The 21,957-nt window shown below is 57.6% G+C and overlaps 1 protein-coding gene across 1 annotated transcript; it reads left to right on the top strand.

The window, feature by feature from the left end:
• The first annotated feature begins 11,501 nt into the window (after nucleotides 1–11,501).
• On the top strand, nucleotides 11,502–12,599 carry SSTR5 (somatostatin receptor 5). The gene has a single exon (XM_060078433.1). It carries the CDS (start codon nucleotides 11,502–11,504, stop codon nucleotides 12,597–12,599), a length of 1,098 nt encoding a protein of 365 aa, XP_059934416.1.
• Nucleotides 12,600–21,957: the final 9,358 nt, after the last annotated feature.

Below are 21,957 nucleotides of genomic sequence, written 5' to 3'. Positions count from 1 at the left end.
GCTGAGAACCAACCCTAACAGAAGCTACACACATTAGTTCATAATAATGTATCAATATTATCAATCATTGTAACATTAATATCAACAAACGTATCACAAATGCAAGATTGATAGCAGAGGGAATCCTGTGTAGAGGGAGAGGGGGAATATTGGAACTCTGTACTATTTGCTTTGTTTTCTGTAAACCTAAAATTGCCCTAAAATGTAGTCTATTAATTTAAAAAAAAAGATGACAAGGAGCCAGTTCCTGGGTTTCCGGCTGCAGCCAGGCCACAGCAGGCAGGGCATGGAAGTGTCAGTGGGAGCCCCCATCCCCAGGCTCTGTCCAGCACCCTGTCCCCCAAGACCCCGGCCTCCCTGGAGCCCCTCCTAAAGGCCAAGCCATGTGTCCGTCACCCCCGTCTTGGATCCAGAACCTGCAGCCCGTCACTGCCCCGAGTGCCCCACGTCATTCCGGCATCTGCTGGGTGGATGGCATTGTGGCCACTGGATTATTAAATTGCACTTGATTGGGGCACCTCCAGCCTGGCTCCACGGTGTCCTCAAGGTCAGAGGAGGAGCGGAGGGCACCGTGGGGAGGTCAGCTTCAGCCCAGGCCCCCGAGAGGCTCCAGGCACGGGCCGCCTATCCTGGCTACATGACTGGCAGGGCCCGTGACCAAAAATCAGGAGAAAAGTGCCATGAATGGTACTAATACAGAAAATGTTTTCCTTTCTTCTTCAGTCTCTGACGATTTGTCCTGGTCTTTTCATTGGTGATTTAATATTGTTCTAAGGAAAAATTTTAAGTTTAAATTATTAACATGAATTTTATCATTCGTCTCTGTATTGTGTGATGTCAGTTGTAAACGCAGCTATAAGATGTTTCACTCTTTAGTGAAACCACCCAAACTGCATGATTCCTACTTCACGGTGAGTTCGCGCACGTGTGTTTCGTTGTCACCAGGTTAGTGGAAATGCCGCCCAAGACTCAGGCAGCTGATTTCACACACTCTGCAACCCTCTGCTTTGGTGAGCGAGGTGGCACAGAGGAAAGGGGCTACGGTGCTTTCTCTTCCTTCTGCACCATCGTTTCGGTGTAACTGGGTGGCTCATGTGGGAAGAAACACAGGTGAGAAAGGCTGGGATGGGTCCCTGCCCACGTGTGCTCTCAGGACACCACTGTCTTTGTCCTGTTTAACTCACATTCTGCTTCCAACAGAGGCAGCCCCTTGGCTGCCAGCTGCCTCCCCCACCCCACCCCACTTACTCAGTTGTAGACATAACATGCTCACCCTGTGTACTGGATTGAAAAGCATCCTCCCAAATTCATGTGACCTTATATGGAAATCAGGCCTTTGCAGATGTAATTCGGGATCTCAAGGTGAACTCATCCTGGGTTTAGGGGCATCCTTCTAAACAGAGGATGCAGAGAGATAGAGACCTGGAGGAGAGGCCTGTGAAGGCAGAGGCAGGGTTTGGAGGGATGCGGCCACAAGCCAAGGGATGCTAAGGACTGTCCCACCTCCAGAAGCTGGAAGAGGCAGGAAGCAGATTCTCCCCTAGAGCTTAGGGGGCAGCGCGGCCCTGCCGGCATGCTGATTGAAGACTTCTGGCCTCCAGACTGCGGGAGACCACACCTCTGTGGTCTTGTCACATGTGGCTGGCTCTTGCCCTTTTGTACATTCAGTCTCACCCCCAACGAGCTGACCCCAGACCCCTGGAAGGAGGTCCTGCCGACCAGCAGGTCCTCATGTCTAGAACCCCCACCCCCCGCCTTTGGGCATTTCCCATCTCTGTCCCTGGGGGTTCAGGGTGTTGCAGGTGGAACCAGCTGAAACCCACAAACCCAGTCAGGGCCACAGGGGAGGCTGGTCTATGCAGCCTACAGTCTGCGTGGGGAGGGGGAGCTGTAGCTCTGTGGGCGCATCACGGCCTCCGGGTCTCTCCCCAATTCGGACCCAGGCCCCCGGCGCACAGCATCCCCAGTCTGGGTGTGTCATCTGTCTCTTGTCCCAACACTGCTCTCTCCTCATCCCTGGGCTCCAAACCTTAGGTCTCCCCCAGCACCTCCGTCTACCCCCTCGGCCAGGCAGCAAGGGAAGCCCACAGCCTTGGTGCTGGGAAGGGTTGGATGCCACTCTGCCACCTTCTCCCGGTGACCTCAGGAAAAGGGACAACCTCTGTGCATTGTGCTCAGGAGGGCAGTGCTTGCACGTTTGTCGCCCAAACACTCCGGGCTCAGGGCAGGCACTTGGCGAGTCTCTGCTGATCAATGACGCTGTCTGTAAACAGGCACTGCCAGCCCCCACTGCATGTCTGCTAATTTTGGAAGCTTGTGCCTTCCTCCCCCCTCTGGAGGCCTTCACACCCGCCACTGAGTCAGTGCCGACAGCTGTACCCGACACCACATGGGCAGGATGGTCCTGGAAATGGCCGTGCACCCTGTGTGGACGGACCTCAGCTGCTCCCTGCCTCACCCCTACCCAGGCGGAGACTGCAGCCCCCAGAAGCAATGGCCTGAGGAGGTAGGGAGGACAAGTCCCCCTTAAGGGAAGACTTTGGCAAGATGGGGCTGCTGAGTCACCCCGAGAGGCCTCTCCAGGATGACCCAGGCCCTGCCAGGGCCCCTCCATTTGAGGGACAGCAGGGTGTCCTGAGCAGGCCCCAGTCTGGGTGCTCAGGCTTGCTCTGCGCCCAGACAAGCCCCCGCCCTCTCCAAGCCTATCTCCCCACCTTCAGATGAAGAGCTGGGACCGGCAGAGCTCTGCGCTCCCGCCCCCAAGCGTCAGGCTGAGGAGGGGCCCACCTGTGCGGGCAGTGGGGCCAGGCCAGGAGGCATAGGCCCTCCTCCTGGGGGACTGGCCATGGCACTCAGCCATCTTGACCCTCTGGACTCCCTGACCCGAGGGCTCCACCTCCTTCACTAGGCCTGGGTGGGGCCCGGCTCCCCCACCCCCAGGTCCCTGCCCCTCTCCTAAGCCAATCAGAGCGCACAGGGCGGGCCTGCAGCCTCACCGGTGCGGTGCAACCAGCAAGTGAGGGAATAGCCTTGGCAGGGGTGGGGGTGGGGCATCCCAGTGACCCCCAGGGGTGCAGGTTTTCTCACCAGCGCGGATGCCAAGTCTCCTGGAGTGTCTTCCACCCAGATTCCTTGTTCTCCCTTCCCCTTTACCAGGGGCTGGCTCTCTGGTCCCCATTGTACCCTGAACCTCCAGGGTGCTCAGCACAGCATGATGCCCACTAAGCCCTGGGGTGAAGCCCCCCGCACCTCCCAACCCGAAGGCAGGGAAGCCACATCTTTACAAAGTGCCCACTGAAGCCTGAGACCACGGCCAGGAGGGTCAGCCCAGCCTCTCCCAGGTCCCTAAGGGCTCAGCCCCCACCGAAGGCCCCATGCCTCCCGGGGAGCCCACCGTGGCGCCTGCAGATGCTCACTCACCAGAATTCACACCTTCTGCAACCAGGAAGGATGTTGCCAGGGGGACATGGTCTGGGAGTGATGGTGGCTGAGGGACAAACAACCAGCATGGAGCAGCCATGGGGCTTCTTGGAGGAGGGGGCATTCTAGCTGACAGGTGGGGAAAGGGAAGTGGGTTGTGGCCAGGGCAAAGGCTCCGCGGTGGGAGGCAGCATGGAGCATCCAAGGAGCGGAGAGAAGGCCAGCTTGGCGGGAGGATGGAGAGGGTTTCACAGCCCCCCAGGACCCGCCCCAGCTCCAGGGTGTTTCCAGGTGAACTGGAGTCAGCCTCCGTAGCTTTTGAATAATTACGGGGAGCCTCAGCCCTGGTGCCTGAGTACGGGCAGGGGCAGAGTGGCTGGGGGGATGTTACGTGCAGCAGCCACTGGCCTCCACCTCTGGAAAGGGGGATCACAGGCCACAGCAGAGCTACAGCGAGGGTGGGTTTCCCGTGGGAGGGGTCCGGGGGTCATCCCTGGGGAGTCCCTCGGGCATTGTCCTGTTGCCATGGCTCCCGGCTGCCACTAATCCTCGCCCTCCTCTCTGGTGCTGGCGTGACCTCCGCAGTGTCTCAGGGCTTCACCTCGCTTGATCTCCTGGGGCTCAGAACCAGGGCTCAGAGGCCAGGGGGCGCCTGCCAGAAGCGGGGACAACAGAGGAGGGGAAGGCAGCCTCAGGGTGGACTGACCACCTCTCCAAGCATCTTTTCTCCTTTGGAATCAGAGCCCCTAGGGGGGCCCAGGTGAGACACCCCACAGATGTTACGGTGTAAGGGGCGTCCCAGCCTAATGCTGGGCTGTAACTGACCAAGCACCTGCCCGCTCACAGGGCCATGTCCCCCCTGTGTGCCAGGCACTGACCCCCCCACCATGACCCTGCACCCAGGACAGTGAGCCTTGGAGAGGCTCTCCCTGGCCTCCTGTCTCCACTGCTCTCTTTCCCGTCACCCTGATCCTCTCCACTTATGACAGTCTAGAAGTACATCCATTAACTTATTTTTGGTTTATCACCCCTCTCTCTGCCAGCCTTGGAGCTCACAGAATACGGCCTTGTCTGTTTTGTCCGTAGCAGCATCTGCACCATCCTGCACAGCCATGGCACCTGGGCATGCAGGGAACTCTGTGTCTCCCACCTAAACGCATCCAGAGGGTGTGTGTGAATCTGCTGAGTATGTGACAGGCCACATGCATGTGCCAGCCAAGCAGGACATGCAGCCTGGCCCTGGCTTGCCACTTCGTCCCATCCAGAAGGCCTCCTGCACCAGTCACCTGGGACATCTGGACCTCAGTGTGGGCCGTCCTGCTGCAACCGCTGTTCCCAGCAGGTCATCAGGAGAGACATCAGCTTCCTTGTGGGCTGCTGTGCCTCCATCTGCAGGCCAGGCTGGCAGCTGCCCGTCTGATGGCCAGCAGGACTCCTCAGCCTTTGGACAGACTGGCAGGGACTATAGGGAAGGGATGGCACTCTGAGGGGGTGGTTTTCCCCTCCCCAACTCCATTTCCCCTTGGCTGGGCTCCTGGCCTCATGTCCATGGGGGTGGGGTCTGTGCAGCCTCCTCGGAGAGAGAGCTGGGGGACACGAGGGAGATAGCCTGGGGTTGGGGAAGGGAGGCTGGTGACTTCCTGAGCATGGGGGTCTGAGTCTGGCTGCGGAGGGGGTACTGTGTGCTCCAGGAAGCAGCCCAGCCTCCCCAAGGGGAGCCTGTGTGAAGAGAGGCACTGGCCTCCGGGCTGGGATCCTTAGATCTCTAGGTGCTTTTTCTTGATTAAATCATAAGCCATGCTCCTTGTAGAAAATGTAATATCACAGAAAACCATGAAGAAGAAAAGAAAGGGTCTAGGCACACAGCCCTGCTGAGGGACCTGCCAGTACCTCCATATACAGGGGCAGCGGGAAACTGTCCCCACCTGTCCACATGCAGCCCATGGCTGCCTGCATCCCCTTGGGTGAGGGTCCTGGTGTCTTGGCGGTCAAGCCATCATCTGAGAGCAGCTCATTTCATTCAACCAGAGCTGAGCTCCCCCAGATGGGGGCAGGGTAAGTGTGCTGGGGGCTGCATCCCGGTGAGGGAATGTCCAGACCCCCACCCAGCTCTCCCTGCCTGAGGGAGCACAGGTGCTCAACACTGCTGGTTAAAATCACTGGCTGTTAAGGTGCGGCCCCTGAAGCAGCAGCAGCAGCAGCATCACCTGGGAGCTTGGCAGAAATGAAGATTCTCAGGCCTGCCCACCTGTGGAGTCAGCACCCTGGGCGTGACAGGCAGACACCTGCGTTTGGATGTCTTCTTTCTGGTGACTCTGATGCCTGCTAAGGGGAGACCCCAGAGTGAGCCACCCAGCCAGCTGTGGCCACCTGCTGCCCCTTGGCCGTCGTCCTGACCCCCATCTCTCGGACACAGCCCCACTCTATCCGTCAGAGTCAGCCTCCAGCGCTTCACCCCGAGTGAGGGCCCCTCCTCAATCCTCAGACTTTCGGAAGGGCACTTTGAGAACCTTCCAACCCCGTCTGAGGACAGGACCCCCCCAAGCTCGGGTCTGCAGCCAGAGCGGACAGAAGAGAACGTGGTGGGGGTGTCGCTGTCATCGGAGTCGCCGCCGACAGGACGAGGGTTGCGGGTGAACTGCGGAGGCCCGGGGAAGAGCAAAGGACTGAGGATGGACTGGGCGTGGGGCCCCGCGGGGAGCCGAGTGCCCGCCCCCAGCCCCGCCCCGCGCCCCGCCCCAGGCACCCCCACCTCCCTCCGACGCTTGCCGCCTCCCCGTCAGCACCCCGAGCCCCAGAGCGGAGCCCAGAGTCCTGAGCCAGCGCAGCGCGGGCACTTGGCTCTCCGAGGGCCCAAGGGGCTGCCCCGCCCAGGTGAGTGCCGCGCGCCCCTTCCCTACGCTCTCGCCAGGGTCCCTCACAGATCTCCTTTACCCTCTCCACGAGTCTCACCACCCTGCGCGCAGCCCTGCGCCGCTCTGGCACTCCTGGAGCTCTCCTGCCGCCGTCCTGAGTCCCTCCCCTCCCCTTCCGTCTGCTCCTCAGCCTCGGCCCCCATCCTCTCCCACTCCCTCGCTCCCCACCCTCGCCATCCTCCGGCCTCTGGACCCGATGTGCCAGAGTCAGGGCAGAAACCTCACGGAGACTGGGTCGACCCGCTCTGACTCTGCCCACTGCGCCTCTCCTGGCCCGACCTCCCCACGGAGGGCGCCGCAGCGGGGCTCGCCCAGGGGCTGGCAAGGGTGGGTGGCGCAGCCGGGAGGGTTCGCGAGGAGGCTGTGGCTGGAGTGGGTGCGGAAAAAGCCGACCGAGGAGGGCGCAGGAGCCGCGGGGGGCCCCTGGGTGGGGGGTGCTGGCAGAGGGGAGGCGGTGGTCCGTGAGCTATGGGAAGAGTGCAGGCAGTGTCGGGCCAGCTCCAGGGCCCTGCCTTGCAGAGCACAAGGTGCCTGGTCCTGGGGTTCCCGGTGTGCTTCACCCTGGACTGGGGAGTAGAGGGGTCGGGGCCCTGGCGGCTGGGGATGGAACCCTGGCGTGTCCAGGGCTTGGCACCTGTGCTCTGGGGGCCACCCTCTCCAGAAGGGAGCACGCGGCCTGGAAGTTCACCTGTGTGCTATCTCCCCACCCAGGGTCCAGGTGGGGCCCTCACCTGCCCACTTGCCTTGTCCCTGCCCCTCCTGCCAGCCTGGGGTTCTGGGGAGAAAGTGAGTGGGAGAGCCCCTGCTGCGCAAAGTGTGAGGCAGTCCTGGCTGCTGCTGAGCCTCTTTTGAAGAGAACAGGTTCCTGGGGACAGCGGCCACTCGAGGGGAGGACGGGGAGCCTCCCGGGCAGACGTGGTCGCTGGCACCGATAACAATGACCCACCATTGGTTCCCAGTGAAATAGTGACCGGGAGTTCTGAGAAAGTGCGCTGGGGGCAGAATGTGGCTTTGGAAACTTCTTGCAGGGCATGCAGACCCTGCAGAGACCCTGAGGAGGGGGCTCTACAAGCCTGGCCTCCCTGTTGCTGCATGGAGCCCACCCTCACCCGCCTCAGTTTCCCCCTCATGGAGAAGGGATACCCCAGACCAAGGCAGCCTTAAGGACAGATGGAGCGTGTTTCAAGGGAGGGACAGGAGTGGGGGTTGCCATCGGCTGCACCCATGATCCAGGCTGTCCCAGGGGAGGCAGGCCTGGGTGGGGGCCCTTGGGTGGTGCTGAGGCCTGTCCTCTTAGCCACGACATCCTCCGCCCATTTGCCCCCACCCTGCACAAGTGAGGCCCCAGGACCGGCAAACCTCGATCTCGGTGGCTTCCACAGCTGCCCCTGGGCTGCAGGGCCGGCTCCTTCCTGCTGACCTCACACTGGGTGAGCCTAGAAGGGATTGGACCACGCTGATCCTCCCCCAGGGCATGGAACACTTGAGCACCGAGGTCCCCTCCCAGGCTCCCCGGGGAGGCTCTGGCACATTCTCCACAGAGCCCAGGGCTCCTGGTGCTGGGGAGGAGGTGCTGGGCTGTTTGGGGCACGTGAGCGGGAGCGGCTATTGAGCGCTACTATGTGTCGGGCATCTCAGCAGCTATTGAGTGCCACTGTGTGCCCGGACTCACTTCCTCTGCTCAGTGGCTTTGTAGGTATCACCTATTACAGGGAGCCAGGGCTCAGAGAAGTGGTGTGACTTACCTAAGACCCCTTGGCCAGTGTGTAGGGATGGGCTGGGGTAGGGGGTGGGCTCTATTCCCTGTGCCACAGCAGTGGGCAGGTGGTCCCTTCCTGGTGGGGGCCTCTGGGTCAGAAAGCCCCAGTGTTGGCCCGTGGTCGTTCCTCAGCTACTCCCCACCCCGAATCCCTTACCCGCAGAGGGGAAGGGCTGGAGGGATAAGTTCCCCAGGAGCGTGTGATTTCCATGACTAAGAAGATTGCTTTCTCTGAACGATGGCTCCTGCAGAATTATGTTCCAAGAGGCAGGAGCGGCACGATCAACCCAATTTTGTTCTTCACTGCTCTGAAGTTTAACTCAGGCGTTGGGGTATCTGGGGGGATGCAGGGGCCTGGCAGTCTGCTCAGCACCCTCTGGGTTCTGGGCAGCAGGGACACCTGGCCGCTGCCTGAAGACAAGGTGCTCATCTGATTTAGAATCAAAGTCACGTTCAGGTGCGTCCGAGCTCCTTCTCCACCCAGCCCCCAGAAAGCCTCTGCTTTGGATATCTTTGGGGAGAGGGTGTAGCCCCCAGGACTCTCCACCCTGATGCCCACACAATCCACCTGGCTGTCTCCAGACCAGCGTCCTTCTAGAATTCATTCCCCATTAGCACCTCAAGGGAGCTTTAAACATTATTTTACATTTAATTTCTTTTTAAAATGTGAGGGGGCCCCTCTGTGCCGGGCCCTGGGGAACAGAGATCAACAGGTCAATTCCCACCCACGAGAGCAAGCCTGCAGGTGTCCAGTCTCGGAGTGTCCGGGGTGTCCCTCCTGCCAACTGGGCGCCAGCCCCACTCACCCCTGCCCCCAACCCAGAGCACAGCCCAAGGGACCCCCCAAGCTTTGTATTATTTATTTATTTATTTATTTAGGCCACGTCTCGCGGCATGTGGGATCTTAGTTCCCCAACCAGGGATCAAACCTGCACCCCCTGCAGTGGAAGTGCAGAGTCTTAACCACTGGACCACCGGGCAAGTGCCCCCCCACCCCACCCGCCGCCAGCTTTGTCTTGAAATGCGTCATCCCTTGGCAGCCTACCTTGGCCTTTTTTTTTAACAGAATTTTTGTCACACACCTCATATCAGGTCATGATATACAGCAGGTGTGCTCAGCACCTGGACCAGCAAATTCAGCAACACACAGAGAAAGATCTCTTTCCCCTTCAGGCCAGCCGGAAGCCTCTTCTGGTTGGGGATTCCAGAGGAAACAGCGTTTCTCTCTCCCCCCACTCCCCCAGATCCCCACCCCCCACCCCCCATCTCCGCTTACGGAACCTGTTGTCCTAACCCGCACTGCTCTGGGTTTCCGTCCAGCCAGCCCGTCTGCGTTCTTCAGGGTTTTCTCTTCATCCTCGAAGCTCTGTAGGTTGCCTCTGACGCTGCTGCATTTTTTCTTTATCCTGTTCGGGACCGGGTTTCCCTTTTGAGCAGGACTCTTGCCCTGAGTCAGTTCTGCATGTGCCTCTGCACCCCCACATCTGCACCTGCTCTGAGGGAGTCCTTCAGCCCCTCTTCCGATTCCCCCATTCTCTCTTCATCTGTGTCCAGACTTTTGTGGGGCTTTTTTTTGTCCAAATGATGATTTTTTTCACACCCAAGAGTTGTAATTTTCAAAAATAGACACTTGTTCATTTTACTCCTTAGACAGAAGCCAAATTCATTTCAGAATATTTTTATCCATACCTAGAGGATTCTAAACATTTTTAAACATATCTTAAGCACACTTGTTCAGTCATTTACTTTTATTTCACCTGAAACGAATCCACTGATCCACCTTCTCACTGTTGATTTTCTGGGTCGCGTTTCCCAGTGTCTGTTAGCATCCGGGTGTGTCCGCCCATCGGGAGCAGAGGGTTTTTCCCTGTCGTTGTCAGAGTTGTTTATTCTGCCCCCTTGTCTACAAGATTTCAGTTGCCCTCCCCAGCCCTGGGGTCCCCAGTCCGGGCCTGGCGGCCACTGGGAACACCCTCTGTGCTGAGGTGACTTGCGGGCGCTGGGGGTCAGCTGACCCTGGCTTTTGTCATTACGGCCCTTTCCAGCCCCGCTCAGTCCCTTGTCTGGGTCCCCTGGGGGCACTTAGACTCCCTGCTAGCCCCACATCCCCTGCCGGAGGTGTCAGTCCCCATCTTCCCTTCCTCCTCTCCGTCTCATCAGTGGAGGTATTTATTTTCTCCTGAGAATCACCGTTTTTATGAACAATTTAAACATAGAGAAAAGTACAAAAATGATATAATAGATACACGTGTGCCCGTCACCTTGACCTGCAGATGCCATTTCCCCATCTTTGCCTTGGCTCTTTCTCTACAAAACCCCATCACCCCTGAAGCCTTCCCTCCATCCACCCTCCCCATATCGTTCCCCCGCCACACACGCACACGTGCATTTCCTCCTGGCCAGTGGCTCAGGCTATAATTCATCTCTGCCTGTCGTGTGTTTGCTTGTTCATGGTGTGGGATCCTCATATACCCCTTCCTGCTCGGTGCCCTCTGCCTGGGGCTTCAGACTTGCTGTCCTTGGGCTGGGGGAGATGGACCCGCCCGAGAGTATGTGCATCTATGTCTCTGGTCGTCTCCTTGGCCCAGTGACATCCGTGCTGTGGCGGGTAGCTGTTGGGAGCAGGGAAACCAGCTCCTCTTGACCATGCGGCTGGGGCTTTGCTAGGGTGACACGGACGTGGCTCACCAGTTGGACGCTGACAGAGCCTCTGCAGCCTGAGTTCTGGTTTTTCAACCACACGGAAGGCCCGGCACCCTCCGATGGTTCCAGGAGGCAACCCAGAGTCCAGCTTTGGGGTCACCCAGGAGAGCGGGCCTGGCCGGTGTCACTGCACTTCTGGCTGGCCTGGGCTTGTGGTACCCAGCCGATGTTTCAGCCTCCTTATCCCTCCCCGACCCCTCTCTACCTGTCCGAGTCCCCAGGGAGGTGACTCCCACCGTCCTTAGTCCCTTATCTGCGAGTTGGGTGTATCAGTGCCACCCCCAGGACTCCACGAGGCCTCAGCGAGACGGTGCCAGCCACAGACTCGAGAGTGGCCATGGGTGAGCCGGGAAGGGGGGCATTGGGGTGGAGAGGGACGGTCAGGTCTCTGGGAGCCATCATGGTATCTACAGACGGCGTCTGGGCTCACAGGGCTGTCTGCCCGTTGCCCCCACGGCAGCTGTCCTGCTGCTCCTTCCTCTCTGGGCTTGTTTTCCGAACAATTTGCTTAATGTGATTCCCGGCCCAGTTGAACATGAGTAATCGTGTTTACCTGGCGCCATGGGGTAATCCTGCGCCTCCTGGGCCAGTGGGGCTGGGCTCAGGGGAGACACCCTCCTGGTCAGTCGCTCCGTGTCCTTCATTCTCTTGCAGTGGATGCGCCCGGCGCTCCCGCTCACCCTGCCCTGCCCGCGGCAGCCACGATGGAGCCTCTGTTCCCAGCCTCCCCACTGACCAGCTGGAATGCCTCCTCGGCAGCCACAGGCAGCGGCGGCGAGAATGGGACTCTGGCGGGGCTGGTGCCCTCACTGGGCGCCCGGGCGGTGGTGGTGCCCGTGCTCTACCTGCTGGTGTGCACAGTGGGGCTGGGCGGCAACGCGCTGGTCATCTACGTGGTACTGCGCCACGCCAAGATGAAGACGGTCACCAACATCTACATCCTCAACCTGGCCGTGGCCGACGTGCTCCTCATGCTGGGGCTGCCCTTCGTGGCCACGCAGAACGCCATCTCCTACTGGCCCTTCGGCCCCGTGCTCTGCCGCCTGGTCATGACGCTGGACGGCATCAACCAGTTCACCAGCATCTTCTGCCTGACCGTCATGAGCGTGGACCGCTACCTGGCCGTGGTCCACCCCATCCGCTCCGCCCGCTGGCGCCGCCCTCGGGTGGCCAAGCTGGCCAGCGCCGCGGTCTGGGCCTTTTCTCTGGTCATGTCACTACCGCTGGTGGTGTTTGCAGACATCCAGGAGGGGTGGAACACCTGCAACCTCAGCTGGCCGGAGCCTGTGGGCCTGTGGGGCGCCATCTTCATCATCTACACGTCCGTGCTTGGCTTCTTTGGGCCGCTGCTGGTCATCTGCCTGTGTTATCTGCTCATCGTGGTGAAGCTGAAGGCGTCGGGCATGCGCGTGGGCTCCACGCGGCGGCGCTCAGAGCGCAAGGTGACCCGCATGGTGGTGGTGGTGGTGCTGGTGTTCGTGGGCTGCTGGCTGCCCTTCTTCATCGTCAACATCGTCAACCTGGCCTTTGTGCTGCCCGAGGAGCCCGCCTCCGCTGGCGCCTACTTCTTTGTGGTCGTGCTGTCCTATGCCAACAGCTGCGCCAACCCCTTGCTCTACGGCTTCCTCTCTGACAACTTCCGCCAGAGCTTCCGGAAGGTTCTGTGCCTCCGCAAGAGCTACGGCACTGAGGAGGCGGATGCCACGGAGCCGCGGCCGGGCCAGAGCAGCCGGCTGCAGGAGGCCATGCTGCCCGCACGCAGCTGCGAGGCCAACGGGCTCATGCAGACTAGCAAGCTGTGAGCGCAGAAGCCGTGGGAGGGGACCCCAGGAGAGGCCGTCCTGGGTGTGGGGGGGGCAGGTGAGGGTACAGGAACCCACTGCCACCTCTTCTGCTTTCCTTCCCAGAGAAGGGTGGGGACTGGAGCAGAAGAGGAGAAATAGCCAGACAGCAGTGGGGGGAGCGGCCTCCCAAGGCAAATAGCAGACTGGAGAGGCCAGGCCGAGTGGGGCGTATGCAGATGCCAGGCCCTGGAGGAATTCGGCTTCCTGTCCTCTCCACTCCCAAGAATGCACTCCTCCCACACCCCAGGCCCGAAAACGGGTTCCAGAGAAGATGCCCTGGCAGCCTCGCTGGGAAAGGCCTTGGGGTCCCTGGTGCCTGGGCCTCTTTGTGAGGCTGGAAGGAGAAGAACCAGAATGTGGGGGTCACTTACCTGCAGGCCCCCACCTGAGACAGCCCTGCCCAGTGCCGCCCCCAACTCAGTTGTCCTCAGTTGGCCCAGAGCAGGATGCCGACCCCAGGAGGGCACGGGGAGCAGGCAGAGCCGTGCTGGGCAGGGGAAAGCCTGGGTCAGCGCTACCTGGGCCTCGGCACGGACCCCAGACAGAGGCCAAGCCCTGGAAATGAGATCACATAATGAGGGCGCTTGTGTTTGACAACCGCTCCCTGAATAAATTAGAGAATAAATGTTTGACTCTTTCCCAGAGCAAATATTGTCCCTGGAGCCGATTGAAGCCAGTGCAAATCAGAGCAAGTGGATCATACTCGGCTGGGATGGGGATAGGCAAACACCCAGCTGGAAGTGGGCAGCGGAACACTTAGATGATAAGGCAGGGGAAGGTGTACACAAGCCGGCTAAAAGGAGCGACAGGGCTGGGGCTGCCCTGGCTTGCCTCCTGGGGGTGGCAGGGTTAGGATTTGGCCCTGGAGGATGCAGGGGATGCATCTGATTCTTCCATGGCTGGTGGGTACAGGGAGTGGGTGGCTCGTTTGGGGCCCCTGCCCCTGTCCCTGGTCAAGTGGGAATGCGGCTGCCTCCTGAGCCCCAGGCTGAGTCTCTGCCACTCCTGGGCTCCATCTTGGGGGTGGGGGCCACAAAGCCTGGCATTGGACTCACAGGGAGCTGGTGACTAAAGCCACCCCTGCCCGGCCCTAGGGGGACCAGCATCCCAGGGAGGGGTGGGTGCCTGGGAGAAACAGGGTCGTTCAACCAACCACTCCCCACCACCCCTGGGTTCGGATGCAAAGTGCATCCACTCAGAAGAATTTTGGGGGCAAGCAGATGGCTCAGAAATATCTGCCCAGGTCAATTTCTCCCAATTGATTTGGCATCTTGAGCTCCCTCCCCAGGGTAGCGCCAGCCAAGAGTGCCCGTTTGGGGACTGCAGACAACAGCAGCAACCGGACCAGTCCTGCCTGTGAGGGGTGTGAGGGGTGTGAGTATGTGTGCATGTGTGCCTGTGTGTGAGTGTGTGTGTGTATGTGCTTCTGTGCGTGCATGTGCCTGTGTGTATATATGTGTGAACGTGTGGGTGTGTATGCGTGTGTCTGCTTGTGAGTGTGTGCGGCTGTGTGTGAGTGCATGTGTAGACATGTGTGTGCCTGTATGTGTGCCCAGAGCCTGATGGACCCAGTGGGTGGAGGAGCTGATTCCAGGCAGCCCATGGACCCTGGGTCTGGGTGGGAGCTGGTGACCAGGACTGGCCAGGGTGGACAGTCCCTGAAGCCCCAGGCCAGGGTGGGACACCGAATGGGAGGAAGTGAGGACTAGGCACCCCTGAGAGCCTGTAGGGAAGCGGGGACAGGAGTGTTCCAGGAGAAACGTGGGCCCAGGGAGCCATGGACATGGCACAGTGGGCCTGGGGATGCAGCTTGGACTGGCCACTGCCCTCTGCACCCAGCACAGGCTGGGCACAGCTGCGGGGACCACAGAGCCACCACACTGCTTGCAGGTCCCGGGTCCACAGGCCCTGAGTGGGGCGGGGTGCGGGGAGAGCAAATGCCCTCGGGAGGTGACCGGCTTTACTGTCTCTCTCTCCGCATCGATGGGTTTTATTGGCCACTGGGCTCCAGTGGCTCCCAGAGTGACCTTACTCAGGAAATCCGGCCTGCGGGGCAGGTTGAGGCCTCCTCTGGGATCGGGATGGGGGGGGCTGTTTGCCAGGCAGGGGGGGTGCAGGGGGGAGGGGTGGGTGGTGGAGGTGCAGCCCCCACAGGCAGAGCTGGTATTGTAGCCCCACAGTGAGGGAGACCAAGGCTGGCCCACCCTGAGGGCTGAGCGAGGGGTGCCCTGCATAGGGCCCCGAGGAAGGGTCAGGAAGGGCCCACCCTCTTGTGCATTTTGGGACAGGAGGAGGGCAGACCATGGGTAGACACCAGGAAGAACTTCCTACAGGAATCTGGGGGCTGAGAGCTGGGACACCCTTTGGGGGTGTCCGGGAGGTGATCGATGTTGAGAATAGGGTCTTGGCTGGTCACCTGTCAGGGCCCCAGCAGAACCCTGGACTTCAAGGACTGGGTGGGCTGAGGACCTGGAGAGACTGCTGGGTCCATGACCCCCCTCCATCCTGGCTGATGGGGGATCCCAGCTCTACAGTGTTGCCTTCCCTCCGCTGCTGTCCGGTACACACTGGCCCATGCCATCCTGGCTCCTGAGGGCTGGTCTGGCCACCATGAACCTGAAGTGTGTTTGCTGAATGAATAACTGAGTGATTGATGTGATAATTGATTGATGATTGAGTGATGGCGGCTCTGTCCAGTTGGGGTCCTTACCTTGAAGGTCCAGTGACTGTCCAGGAACCTGACTGGGGTCCCCGTCTCCGTCCTTCCCTCCCTGAGCTCTCACCCCTCTCCAGGGCCCTTGCTCCTCCCTGTCCCAGGCCCACCCCCTCCCCACGCCCTCAGGATGCATATCTGGACGTGGTGGTGACAGCTATGCATTTGTCGTATCCGCACTGATGGGGGTCTGGGGGCTCCATCTGTGTGGGTCCCCACACTGGGGGCAGCAGGGTCTCCGCCCGAGCAAACCTCCCTCCCCTGGCCCCTGCCTCTGGGGAGGGGCGTTGAGGCCCTTTCTCAGCCACTCCCTTCCGTGACATCTGCACAGACAGCTGACCGTGGCTGCCGGGTATAGGGCACCGGGCCTGTGGGTGTAGGGACCGGGGCGCCCCAGGAGGGGGAGGGGCATGGTCCTCCCGGTGCCATCCACAGGGGCCGGCTCTCCAGATGGAGGAACCTGACCGCTGGGCAGTGGGGACTGGCCATGATTCCCTTCTGCTCCCACCCTGAGTGGCTCCCTGTGCCCCCCACTTGTCTCACCCTCCCCCCAGCCCCCCAGGAAACAGGTGTCCCCTCCATTTGGGCAGTTTGAGGAGGGTTTAATTAAAGGACGTTTTGCAGAGGGGTGGGCGGGTAGTTTTACCACCTGGGGGGTGGGGGATGGGGCTATCAGGACAAGGAGACCCACGGCCCTCCTGCCGAAGACAGCTGCCGTTCTGGGGACTGAGTGCCTACCCTCTCCCCTCCCCCTTCCCACACGCTGCCAGGCTCCCATTGCTGGGCACCTGAAAAGTGGCCTGGTCCGTAGGGGTCCTTGCTCTTGTGGTCATCAGGTCTGAGAGGGCGGCCCTAGGATGAGGGTCAGCTTCCAGAGTCCCCCAACCTCTCCCCACACTGGAGCCTGGGTCCCACCCTCCCTCCTAGCTGAGCCCCCAGGGACCATGCTGAGTGGTGCCTGGGACCAGGCAGGATCTGGAAGCTGCTGATGCAAAGGGGAGGGGACCAAGGCTCCCATGAGCTGCACTGCTGAGGTTTCCTTCTCCTGACCCATGGCTGCGGCCTTCTCAGCCCTCTGGACAGTGGACCTGTCTGCCCATGTGTCCTCTGGAGCCACCCTGCTGGGGCCCATGAGGCCCTGCCCACGGGTTCCCTGAGGGACACAGATGATGGTGGTGATCAGGCAGCTTGGAAACAATACCTGGACGCGATGCCCTTGGTGGTCGGTATAGAAGGAGCACTCCTTCCTTCAAGGATGAATCTCCTCTCTCCTCTCAAGATTTCTCCATCCATCTGGGGGCTCGTTAGAAGGCAGGAACCCCACCCTTGCTCTCCCCAAGGCAGGAGCACTTCCTAGCGTCGTGAGTTTTGGCTTCGGGACTGATGTAGAACAATATTTTCTATTTTTACAAAATCAAACCTATCCCTCTTCTGCTTGGGAAATTCCTCCTTTAAAAAAAAAATGAGATGTCTTTCCCATCCAGAAATTAGCTAAATATTCCCACGTATTTTTTAGTTGTGGTACAATACACACTCCATAAAACGTATATGGAGGGACCAACAACACTTTATCGGTTCATCATCGATAGATAACCTAGATGTTCCCACTTTTTGGCTGTTGTGCATTGTGTGTGTCCCACATAGTTTTAATGGTTGTATTGCTGACAACTCTTTACTTCACTGATATCTGCTTTAGTCCATGAGGTGACCCTTGAACGCAAACGCCCCCTCATCCCAACCCCGCTGGTACCTCGGGCTCTTGCCTCCTGGGTGACTGGCCTCTGGAGGTTCCTGTTGTCTGCCTGGTGGTCACTGCACTCATCACCATATCTTCCAAATCTGTTTCCATGTCCAAGAGAGCACACAGAACTGAGCTGGTTCCTGCCTACCCATTCCTCCAAGCGCCCTTCAACACTATTTTACAAAGTTAGAAAATGGGTTTTATACACAGATATTCACCATAGCACTGCCCACAATAGCCAAACGGTGGGAACAACCTGAATGTTTATCAACAGGTGAACAGGCAAACCGTGGTCCGTCCGCACAGTGGGGTACCCCTCAGCCGTGGCAGGGGGTGAGGTGCCAGCACACACTACAACACGGACGGACACAAGAGGCCACAGAGTTTGTGATTCCACTTACACAAAATGTCCAGAAGCGGCAAATCCATAGACAGAAAGCAGGGGCTGGGGGCGGGGGTGGGAGTGCCAGCTCGCGGGTTCGGGACTTCTGTGGGGTGATGAAAACATCTGGAACCAGATAGAGATGTGGGTTGCACGACATTGTGAATGTACTAAATGCCACTGTATTGTTCACTTCAAAATGGTAAATTTTATGGTATATGAATTTCACCCAAGTTTTAAAAATGGCTGTTTTGTTGGAATTCCACCAAATGGATAAACTGATATGGGAAACTGGCTCCCGCAGGATCCGTCTCTCAGGCTGCCCTGTATTCTAGTCTTTTCCAGCTTTCTTCTCCTGCAGCAGGCCAGTCCTGATTCCACCGAGGCCCCGCAGAGGGTGCCTAGAGGCTGCTGCTCTGATTGTGGCCATTTCCCTTCTCATCTCCTAAGCGGTCAGGGCAGCAGCCTGGGCACGCGGATTTCTGAGTCTCGGGCCGCTCATCACTTTGCAGAGATAACAACGTCACCTCATCCCACCCTGTTCTCAGTTGCTGTTTTTAAATAAACCTGGGCTGGGGGGATGCAGGCACCACCGCCTTGCCCTGGACCCACCCACAGTGTCCCCTGGCACATCCCTGTGCTCTGAGGCTCTGGCCGGCTGCCTCCGAGGGGTTCTCAGCCACACTAAGGGGAGCCCCCACCCCGCCCCTGGTTCTCTGAGCATGGGGGGTGGCCTTGGATTTGGAGGTGGTCAGACACCCTCTTGCCTGACCTGCTCTGCTCTCCTGGGTCAGCAGCTGGGAGCAGGGTCTGTCCCGGGAGGCTCAGCCAAGCTGCCCCAGCACCTCCCTTCCAGGCACCATGGACAGAGTGAGAGGGAGGCTGAGCAGCCATGGGGTCTGAAGCCTTCACGGGAATGCCCACCCCGGCCCTGCACCCTCAGGGCCCAGTGCAGCATGGAGGGCTCTGCACCCTGATGCCAGACAGGGGAGCTGAGGCCACACAAGGAGCCAGAAAGAGCCCAGGCTTTTTCTGGAGCTGCTGGACAGGGGCTGCTCTCCTGGCCCTGCCCAGCCAGGTTGGCCTGCAGCACGCAGTGTGTCTGGGTCCCTGTCAGGGTGGCAGGGGAGTCCAGGACCTGGGAGGAGAGAGGGACGCTGGGGTCCTTCCAACCCCCCGCACTCCTCTTCGGGCACCTTTATCTCTACAGTGGAACCTTCCCAGCCACCACGGCCCCCATTAGCGCTCCGAAGTGGCTCCTGATGCCCTGATGGTTGCCAAGCACCTTGGGCGTGTCCAGCTATTCCAGCCATAAAAGGACACAGGCCAAAGGGCCAAAGTGCGGCCTGAGGCTTCTCAGCCCAACTCAGCATCCCGGGAGGGGCCAGGTCCCAGGATGTGGATGTGGGGGAGGGGTCCCGGCCTTCCCTCTGGCTTCCCGAAGTCCCACCCAGCACCCTCTAGTCTCTAGTGGGGCCAGGGCCTCACCAGTCAGAATGTCCTACTCCAACTCCCAACCCCTTGGCTGTAACAAGCCCCCCAGAGTCTTGCTGCCACCTGCCATGTGCCACAGCTGGGCCTAGTCGGGCCTTGGGGCTCCTGGGAGCAGGAATCCCTTTGAGACCCTGATGCTATGCATCTTGTGGTACAGACCCCTGCCTGTGCTTGGGGTCTGGAGTCACAGGCCTGCCCTGCCCAGGCCTGAGCTCAGGGACCCACGCCTCTGAGTCTCAGCTTCCTCATGGAGCTGTAGGGTCTGCAAGTGGAATGCGAGGGTCTCATACCTGGGACGCCAGGATCCCCTATCCTGGTCCAGAGCTGGCCAAGATCCAGCCTCGGTGGGACCGTCACAGCCCTCAAGGGAGGCTGCAGGCCCAGGCCCTGGGGTGGGCTGCTGACAGAAAGCCCCCTCCCAACTTACCTCAACATAATAAAGGCTATATATGACAAATCCACAGCCAACATCATTCTCAGTGGTGAAAAACTGAAACCATTTCCTCTAAGATCAGGAACAAGACAAGGGTATCCACTCTCACCACTATTATTCAACATAGTTTTGGAAGTTTTAGCCACAGCAATTAGAGAAGAAAAAGAAATAAAAGGAATCCAAGTCGGAAAAGAAGTAAAGCTGTCGCTGTTTGCAGATGACATGATACTATACATAGAGAATCCTAAAGATGCTACCAGAAAACTACTAGAGCTAATCAGTGAATTTGGTAAAGTAGCAGGATACAAAATTAATGCACAGAAATCTCTGGCATTCCTATACACTAGTGATGAAAAATCTGAAAGAGAAGTCAAGGAAACATTCCCATTTACCTTTGCAACAAAAAGAATAAAATACCTAGGAATAAACCTACCTAAGGAGACAAAAGACCTGTATGCAGAAAACTATAAGACTCTGATGAAAGAAACTAAAGATGATACAAACAGATGGAGAGATATACCATGTTCTTGGATTGGAAAAATCAACATTGTGAAAATGACTATACTACCGAAAGCAATCTACAGATTCAATGCAATCCCTATCAAACTACCAATGGCATTTTTCACAGAACCAGAACAAAAAATTTCACAATTTGTATGGAAACACAAAAGACCCCGAATAGCCAAAGCACTCTTGAGAACGAAAAACGGAGCTGGAGGAATCGGGCTCCCTGACTTCAGACTATACTACAAAGCTACAGTAATCAAGACAGTATGGTACTGGCACAAAAACAGAAATATAGATCAATGGAACAGGATAGAAAGTCCAGAGATAAACCCACGCACATATGGTCACCTTACCTTTGATAAAGGAGGCAGGAATGTACAGTGGAGAAAAGACAGCCTCTTCGATAAGTGGTGCTGGGAAAACGGGACAGCTACATGTAAAAGTATGAGATTAGAACACTCCCTAACACCATACACAAAAATAAGCTCAAAATGGATTAAAGACCTAAATGTAAGGCCAGAAACTATCAAACTCTTAGAGGAAAACATAGGCAGAACACTCTATGACATAAATCACAGCAAAATCCTTTTTGACCCACCTCCAAGAGAAATGGAAATAAAAACAAAAGTAAACAAATGGGACCTAATGAAACTTAAAAGCTTTTGCACAGCAAAGGAAACCATAAACAAGACCAAAAGATAACCCTCATAATGGGAGAAAATATTTGCCAATGAAGCAACTGACAAAGGATTAATCTTCAAAATTTACAAGCCGCTCATGCAGCTCAATATCAAAAAAACAAAAAACCCAATCCAAAAATGGGCAGAAGACCTAAATAGACATTTCTCCAAAGAAGATATACAGATTGCCAACAAACACATGAAAGGATGCTCAACATCACTAATCATTAGAGAAATGCAAATCCAAACTACAATGAGGTATCACCTCACACCAGTCAGAATGGCCATCATCAAAAACTCTACAAACAATAACTGCTGGAGAGGGTGTGGAGAAAAGGAAACCCTCTTGCACTGTTGGTGGAAATGTAAATTGATACAGCCACTATGGAGAACAGTATGGAGGTTCCTTACAAAAAAAATAGAACTACTATACGACACAGCAGTCCCACTACTGGGCATATACCCTGAGAAAACCATAATTCAAAAACAGGTACCACAATGTTCATTGCAGCTCTATTTACAATAGCCAGGACATGGAAGCAACCTAAGTGTCCATCCACAGATGAATGGATAAAGAAGATGTGACACATATATACAATGGGATATTACTCAGCCATAGAAAGAAATGAAATTGAGTTATTTGTAGTGAGGTGGATGGATCTAGAGTCTGTCATACAGAGTGAAGTAAGTCAGAAAGAGAAAAACAAATACTGTATGCTAACACATATACATAGAATCTAAAAAAAAAAAAAAAAGGTTCTGAAGAACCTAGGGGCAGGATAGGAATAAAGATGCAGACATAGAGAATGGACTTGAGGACACGGAGGGGGAAGGGTAAGCTGGGACAAAGTGAGAGAGTGGCATGGACTTATATATACTACCAAATGTAAAATAGATAGCTAGTGAGAAGCAGCCGCATAGCACAGGGAGATCAGCTCGGTGCTTTGTGACCTCCTAGAGGGGTGGGATAGGGAGGGTGGGAGGGAGATGCAAGAGGGAGGAGATATGGGGATATATGTATATGTATAGCTGATTCACTTTGTTATAAAACAGAAACTAACACACTGTTGTAAAGCAATTATACTCCAATAAAGATGTTAAAGAAAAAAGCCCCCTCCCCCTGCAGACAGGGAGTCCCAGCAGCCCCTCCCCAGTGGGGACCCATCTCCTGCCTCCCCCTCTGTCCCAGGCCATACTAGGGGAGACAGCCCAGTCCATGGAGGGGACCAGCTCCCAGCCCACACAGGCTTGGGGGTCTACACCCCCTTGCCAGACCTCAGTTTCCCTACCTGTCAAGGGCGTGGCCTGTCCTGGCCTGTGTGTTTGGGAGGGTGGGCTCTGCTGTTCACGGGTGGGTGTGGGACGT

Source organism: Mesoplodon densirostris, chromosome 16 (genome assembly GCF_025265405.1).
Source record: "Mesoplodon densirostris isolate mMesDen1 chromosome 16, mMesDen1 primary haplotype, whole genome shotgun sequence".
NCBI classification, from domain to species: Eukaryota; Metazoa; Chordata; class Mammalia; order Artiodactyla; family Ziphiidae; genus Mesoplodon; species Mesoplodon densirostris.
This window is presented reverse-complemented; position numbering and strand designations above follow the sequence as displayed.